The sequence below is a fragment of the Carcharodon carcharias genome, chromosome 5 (assembly GCF_017639515.1).
Source record: "Carcharodon carcharias isolate sCarCar2 chromosome 5, sCarCar2.pri, whole genome shotgun sequence".
NCBI classification, from domain to species: domain Eukaryota; kingdom Metazoa; phylum Chordata; class Chondrichthyes; order Lamniformes; family Lamnidae; genus Carcharodon; species Carcharodon carcharias.
Genome location: NC_054471.1, coordinates 134,334,438 through 134,342,469, shown reverse-complemented (window position 1 = coordinate 134,342,469; position 8,032 = coordinate 134,334,438). Strand labels below are relative to the sequence as shown.

At 39.5% G+C, this 8,032-nt stretch overlaps 1 protein-coding gene across 1 annotated transcript in view; it reads left to right on the top strand.

Moving 5' to 3' along the window:
* The first annotated feature begins 4,113 nt into the window (after positions 1 to 4,113).
* The window catches only part of lama4 (laminin, alpha 4), a 216,340-nt gene continuing 212,421 nt past the window's right edge, over positions 4,114 to 8,032 (top strand). The window contains exon 1 of the mRNA XM_041187778.1: positions 4,114 to 4,712. Within this exon, the coding sequence (XP_041043712.1) occupies positions 4,533 to 4,712 (180 nt within the window). The 5' untranslated portion in view covers positions 4,114 to 4,532. The remainder of the gene's footprint in view (positions 4,713 to 8,032) is intronic.

Genomic DNA, 8,032 nt, shown 5'->3' with positions numbered 1-8,032 from the left:
ATTCATGTCTAAGTATAACCTTTCAGCATGGCACCTCTTCATCTTCATGCTAAAATTGTACATTGGAACATTCAGGTGAACTCGTGTGTATTTCTGCTAGGAGAATTTAAATTACTGATATGTTCACCTGAAGCTGTCCTCTTGCTGCAGATTGCAAAAATGTTATAATGTAAGTGTGAATATATTAGCCTTCAGAATAATGTGCTGCATTAATGACATGTGTAACAGGGTTATTTAATAATAAGTAAATAAGCACCATAATACATTCAGCCACTTTTCACCAAGGTGATGATAAGAATAGATTTTCAATACATTTATTTTCTGCCCTCAAATTACAAACTAATTTGGGGTCCCAAAATAGGGCCAAATTGAATGGGATTCAGTAAAAAAAAATGGCCACTGGGATGTAAAAGTGAATTCCCACCTCCATTTCCATCCCTGGTTATTTTTAGCATCGTAGGAAAAAAGGCAGGTCAGGAACCCCATATGCTGCTGTTTAGAAATTGCTGGCACCATTGTAGAAGTGGGCATTTCAGAACTTCTGGAAATTTCATGGAGGTGGCCACGTTTTGGAAGCCCCACTAAATCACACCCTCAGAATGGAGGCATGACCATGGATTGGAGGCGGGAAGAGTGTAAAAGGTGAGTTCATCATGAATTGCTGTAGCCTGAATTATATTTATGTTTACTAAAGCAAGTGATGACAGTGGTGTAATTGAAAAATGTAAGTGCATATTAAATAATGTGATTGCCAAGTTAATACTTTTGACAACTGGCATGCTGTCAAGTGAAAGAACAGTACTGTAAAAGTGGAAGTCATTGGATGCTGTAGAATAGATTAGCCAATGGAGTAAGTGATTTTCTGCATTGTTCAATATTGAAAGGCTAGCCCAGTGTGAGATCTAAAGCTAATTGTTTAAACTCTACAAAATGCTTTCATTCATTTTTTGTAGACTAGCTCAGCCATCTGTTCAGCTGTTTGAAAGCATTTGACTGATGTAAGATGATTTGGCTGCCTTCAAAAGCACTAATAAATCCTGAAGTGTAGACTTTGTTTATTCAGTTGTCCTGGGGAATTTGAGTGATGGCTTGGCTGCCTTCAAAAGCAATAATAGATTCTGAAGTGCAGAATTTGTTTATTCATCTGTCTTGCGGGATGTGAATTTGATGGCTTCGACAGATTTATGAACTTCTAAATTGGCTAATAGTTGTTCAAAGTGATGTTAGTTAATTTACATAGATTTATGGGATTCTGAGGAGTATACTTTTTATAACTGCCTATTTAAGGGAATGGAGGTAGGCCTTTAAACCCATTTGCCATGGCATTGGCTCACCTCTCCTCATTGGCTCACCTCTCCTCCACCTCAGGCTTCCAGTAGCAGGCTCAACTCCAGGCCATACCACCTTCCAAGAGAAAATCCCACCTATTGGCGCCACTAGGACAGAAGTGGATTCATGATATCGAGATTAATTCCAACTCGTGCTTCCACCCTCCAAAGGGAAAATTCCAGCCTTGGCCTAGGTTTCCCAGATAAACCTCCAGGAATTCTGCCAGGCTAAAATTAATTGGATCTCCCCCAAAAATTCTTAAAATATTGATTTACCAGCATTAATATTTCACCAGTTATATTCCATAATATATGAAGAATTGCTGCTAGTATATTACACTTCTACAGTTTCAAAATGACCATGAAGTAAGATAGATGATAACATTACTTGCAAGTGAACTTTCACTCCCAAAAATCTTTACCATTGGCTGCTTTGTTATGGAATCAGTTTATAATATTATAGTATGTTACAGGGTTTCATGAACAGATAGAGAAAATTATTAAAGAAGGCTAATGGAATGCTGACCTTTATATTTAAAGTATTAGAATATAATGCATTAGAAGTCATGCTTCAGCTGTACAAACCCAGGTTAGACCACACTTGAAATATTCTGAGGAGTTCTGTGCATCACACATTAGGATGGATATATTTGTCTTGGAGGCTGTGCAACCTAGATTTTTCAGAATGATACCTGGATTCAAACATTAAATTAAGAAAAAAAATTGCACACACTAGGATTTTATATCCTGGAATTTAGAAATTTAGATGGGTGGTTTGAACAAAGTTTTCAAGATTTTAATGTGTACAGAATTTAGTTTAGTTAATTTAGTTAATAGATTTCTGTTAAGCAAAGAGATTAAGGAATATGGGGGAAAGGCAAGTATATGCAGTTAGGTCACAGATCAGCTAAGGTCTTATTGAATGACAGGTCAAGTTCAAGGGCCTAAATGGCCTACTCCTATTCCTGTGTTCCTTTGCTGGTGGGTGAGGGGATGGGTAAAAAGGCACTAATCAATCTTACTGTACCTTGTGGGTATGACAACATTCTGATAAAGGGTCTACACATGAAACATTTCCTGGTCTGTTCTCTCCAAATATGCTGCCCAACCCATATATTTCCAGCACCAGCAGTTGTTTTGTTTACAAAACTGTACCGACTCACCTTTTTGGCGATATCGGGGCCTCAACGATTTACAATCAACATTAGTGACTTGGATGAAGGGAACAACAGTATTATGGCCAAATGTGCTGATGATATAAAGATCAATGGGAAAGCAAGTTATGAGGAGATACAAAGATTCTGCAAAGGGATATAGTTAGGCTAAATGAGTAGGCAAAACATTGACTGATGAAGTATAATGTGAGCAAATGTGAGGTTGTCCACTTTGGCAGGAAGAATAGAAAAGCTGAATATTATTTAAATGAAGAGCGGCTTCAGAATGTTGCAGTACAGAGGGATCAGGGTGCCTTTATACATGAATCACAGAAAGTTAGCATGCAGCTACATCAAGTGATTAAGAAAGCAAATGAAATGTTGGCCTTTATTGCAAGGGGGATAGACTATAAAGGTAAGTCTTGCTACAGCTGTACAGGGCCTGGAGTACTGTGTACAGTTTTGGTTTCCTTACGTAAGGAAGGATATACGCGCATTGTATGCTGTTCACAGAAAGCTCACTTGGCTGAATCCTGGGGTGAAAGGATTGTCTTTTGAGGAAAGGCTGAGCAGTTTGGGCTAAGGTGATTGTATTGAAACATATAAGATTCTGAGAGGGCATGAAAGGGTAGATGCTGAGAGGATGTTTCCTCTGGTGAGGGGATCTAGAACTAGGGAGAGCTGTTTAAAAATAAGGTGTCTCCCATTTAAGACAGAGATGAGGAGGAATTTCTTCTCTCAGAAGGTCAATAGGCTTTGGAATTCTCTTCTTGGATCTGGGTCATTGAATATATTCAAGGTGGAGTTAGACAAATTTTTATTGACAAGGGAGTCAGGCAGGAAAGTGGAGTTAAAGCCACAATCTGATCAGCCATGGTCATATAGAATGGTGGAGTAGGCTCGATGGGCTAAAAGGCCTAGGCCTGCTCTTTTTCTTATGATTGTAAGTAACTTCTTAAATTTATGATTACTAACTGCCTCCTTTCAGAGCCCAAATTTTATGTAAAGTTAAGTAGAACAGAAGATGGCCATAGGGAAAATCATGAAATGTTGCAAATCCAGCTTTTTAATGTATAGCTCAAATGCTATCCAGGGGATTTTATTTGATGAGCTTGTCATTTTTTAAGAATACAAGTAGGGAAGAGATTTTTCTTGCATTATAGCTGTCTCTATATTGCAAAATATAACCATATTATTATCATTAAACAGATTCTGGGAATGCTCAATCTTACAGTATTGGCTAGATGTTATTTCCCTCTGTGTAACATGTTATATACACTGAGGCTCTTGTTCACTAGTTTCACAAAATACTCTTTGTATCTGTGGAAAATTCCTTCATTCTACGGATTTATTCATTCTTAGAGAAGGAAGTACACTATCATAGCATTCCTGCTCAACTGAATAGCTTTATTTCTGGAAAGCAGGATTATAAGCCTAATAAAATAAAGTTCTGTATCCATTTTGTCTTTTTTGTCTATTTCTTACAGTTGTGACTCTTTATAAGTTTCAACTTCCTATTTTACATTAATCTGGTGAGTCCTTGTATGGCATAACCTGGAGAAATTTGGAAGACATACAGGCAGGAAGCTGCTGTGAACTGTAGACTATTTGCAAAACTCTTGGCTGTGAGTTTGGGCAGCAAACTGAGAGACTGAGGCCGTCGATCTGAAGATGAGGGAAACCTGAACATGTGAAAGAAGCCAGAGCTGAATATAGACTGAATCTGTATCCTGATGAAATTGAGATAAGGTGAATGAGAACTGCGGGATTTTCCTGCAATACAAATCTCTTTTGACTGAGTTTGTTCTAAACGCGACCCAGCTGTACGTTGTTTAAGAGGAGCCTCTGGGGGGAAAAGCGGAGCAGAAGCTGGGAAAGGAAGTGAAAGCATTTTTTTAGGGCTGTCATTAGACTGCCTTAAAGTGACACATCTGGCAATTGAAGACAGGGGGGAATAAAAACAACTGAAGCTACAAAGCAGGAGGAGCAAGCAGACTCTAGAAAAAGCCAGAGAACAACTTGAAGAAGGCTGTCAGGAGAAGGGGAGGAAATGGCTTGGATTTCACCCTGGCTGTGCGCTTTCTCCCTAAGCATCTTTGGATTGTTTTACCTAGCTACTGGCTCTGGGGAAAGCAGCGGTCTTTCTATCAGTACAGAAGATATTACCACGGGGAAATCTACCATCCCTAGAGACCAGCATCCATTGGACATAGGGAATCTTTATGATGAGGTAACCAACATATTTTACATAAGGGACTTGTTAATGTTGATGCTTCCTCAGGTGAAAATGGACGTTATAACTGCTTAAGATAAAGTATAGCAATAACATATTGGCCAAATTGTTAGCCAGATATTTAAGAAAACAAACATAATTTAGAAATGAGGGAAATTGTATTAAGGGTGCTAATTGCTTAAAATCCATTAGCTTAAATGCAAAGTCTGATTTTTTTCACTTTTCTACTATTGTTCTGTTTTTCCTCTTTATTGTGTTAGTAAAAGGAAATGATTGCTGACCTTTCCATTGCCTGTGCTCTACATTGCTTCTCTCAAAGTGCCACATTCCTCAACTATATATCAAATCATGCCAGTTTTATCTGCAAGATTAATTACTTTAAAAAAAACTATATATATATATATAAATATATAGGCCAGTCTGGTTCTTCTGGTTCTGTCAAGTTGCAGCTTGTGGGTGAGGAGGAATGAGTTAAAAATCCTGTTTATTGTGAGCAGGATTTATTCAGCGAATAGGGAATAACTAGGACATTGGAGTGGTAACTGGAGGTAGGGACATTAAAAACAGGAAAGTAAAATCAATACCTGGAAATACAAGAAATGAAAAAGCTGGATAAGGGAAAAAGGACTGAAGAGAAGCATATGGAGAAGGGAGGGGAGGAAGTGCCATCAATCAAGCAGACAGGGAAAGAAAAAATAACTACACTGGATATCAAATTTAAATCAAAAGCTAAACTACAAAGCAATGGTAGTCAGCAAGCCAACATAAACTTTTGAAGATGGAAAAAAGGACACAGCATTTTCGTGGGGGAGTAAATGCCGGAAGTGTTTATGTTGAGGTTTATTTCTCCTTCCAAATCAAATGCATATGTATGTGCCTGTGTTCTGCTGATTCCTATGAAGAAAAATTGTCATTTCTAAGATAACAGAGGCGTCCTTAAAAATAAGGCTGTAATGATAATTGTAAAATGCGACCGACATCAGGAATTCTTCTCCTACCCAATTTACTTGCTTCTGAATACAGATGCAGACATTTGGGAAGGGGGTAGCAGTGAAGGGAAACTATGATCAGCAGGAGGTGTAATAAAAGCTGTCCAGTCTGATGGGAGTTTCTCACTACTCTGGAGAAAAACATATCACTGTTTCATGTGAGAAAATGAATAGCAATCTATCTGAGCTATGGCGATCTGTGGAATGTGCTACATACTTCTAGGGTCAGGAAAAAATGTTTTCGACATGACACAAAGACCACAGTCACTGAATTCAAACTTCAGAGTGCAAGCACAAAGTCAGTCATAAATTGCCATACATTCCACTGTGGCAAGTGACCTTAATTCTTCAAGTAGATCCCATGCCTGACAAGCAATTAGTTCAGCGAAATAAGAATGACAGTCCTCAAATGGAGTGAGCAAGCAAGTAAAAGTATGCATGAATCTTGTTGCAAAAAGTTGCTATGAAATCAAAACCTATGATTTAAGTGTCAAAAACAGACATGATGCAAATTTATCTGTTCTTGGTTGAGACTGATACCATAATTTACCTTTTGTATTAGCGTTTTTGTATAGTTTCAATTCCAGAAGTGAAACTAATACATTTTCTGATAACAGCAAGTACAAAACAAGCAAACGCTACTCTTCCTCCAAATACACAAGTTGGAAACACAATATACAGCTGAAGGAATTGTGTACTTATCTTCAGTAGTATGTGTGGCCTGCTTTGAGGCCCAAATGGTTTGAATGGGGTCAAGTTCTGTTTTTGTTAGCTAACACACACAACTGTGTACGTATAATGGTGACTTCCATACCTCCCATTCAAAGTGTGGCCCAACATTATAATTACACCTGTGAAACTGTTCCAGCTCCTAATAACATCCCTTATAGCCTTTATAATTGAAATATTGCTATTTTACTTGCAATATGGAAAAAATAGCAAGATAAGTTTGGATCCTTCTATGCTAGCCACTTGCAGTTTTGTGGAAACCAAGCTGGTCAAAGCAGACCCCAGCTACCCAGTTAATTATTGATTGTAAAGGGGATTGATTATCCTATGTATTTTCATTCAGACTAAAAATCATAAGTGCACACTCATGATTGGGAGGCTTATTGACACCTAATAATTCAATATCACAGAATTGTATTTTTATGGAATTTATTCTTATCAGAGGTTTTGGGGATTTTTCCTATTAATTTGATTCAGGTTTCAAATCTCTTTATTGTGCTATTAACATTTCACAGCATTCTTTGCCAATGTCTCTTATGGAAACTAAATAGAGGCCAGAATTTTACAAGGCATTTGGTGGCAAATTGGGAGGCAGAAAGGCTGACAAGATGGGACAGGAAGACATCAGGGGAAGTGCCCCAAATCTTCCTGTTGCCATCATGCCATTTTGCCAATGTGGCCAAGGTGGTGGATCACCACTCACTCAGTGCCCAATTGAACCACTTAAGCAGCCAATTAAGGGAAGCTTCCTGCCTGGCCATTTTGCCCATATTGGGGTGTCCACTGTTGCATGGGAAAACTCCTGGATGAAACAGGTGGCCTCCCAGCAGGCTCTGGTTGGGTGAGGGGGCCTTCATTTTGGGCACTCCACGGCCCACGGAAGGAGCCCTGACTACAGTGGCCGTGGCCGTGGCCGTGGCCGTGTCCATAGCAATTGCGTGCCTGTGCCTCACAACATCTCCTCCCAGTCACCGGGGCCTGCTTGTCCAGCCTCAGCTTCTTCCAAACCCACTTAGTCCACTTCAAGAGAGCCTTGACCATCAAGGTGCCCTCTCTCTGCAGCCTCAGCCTCAGCAATGGCTGCAGCCAGTGGTGGCACTGCTAATCTGCTGGCCCTTTGATGAGCTGGCAACTCTTGGAGGCAGGCTGCCACACCAATTAGAGACATTGGGCATCACAGTGATTATGCTGCCCTTTGTCCTGCCACCATCTGAAGTGGGATCACCTTCCACTTTCAAACATGGTGAGTAAATTCAGTCCAGAATGTACACATCCCTCATTTAGCTTTTGCACATGGCTACTTGACAAATCTTGTAATGTAAGATCTTGATACCCAATAGCAGATGTGCGCAAGCTACCTCTGTAGTTAGCAGCCTTGAGTTAGTGACTGAAGAGTAAAGACAAAGTTTTGAGTTGTAAGCACACAAGTGTAGCTGCTGAGCTCCTTTTGTAAATAAACAGAGTGTGTTTCTTCTAAGAATGGTCATCAGATCTTCTCTGTCTTGGTACCAACTCGGTCACCCCGAAATAAGGGTGCAACCCAGATCCTTTAGCCCCAACAAACCAGGGCACTGGATCCAACACCATTCCTCTCACTTT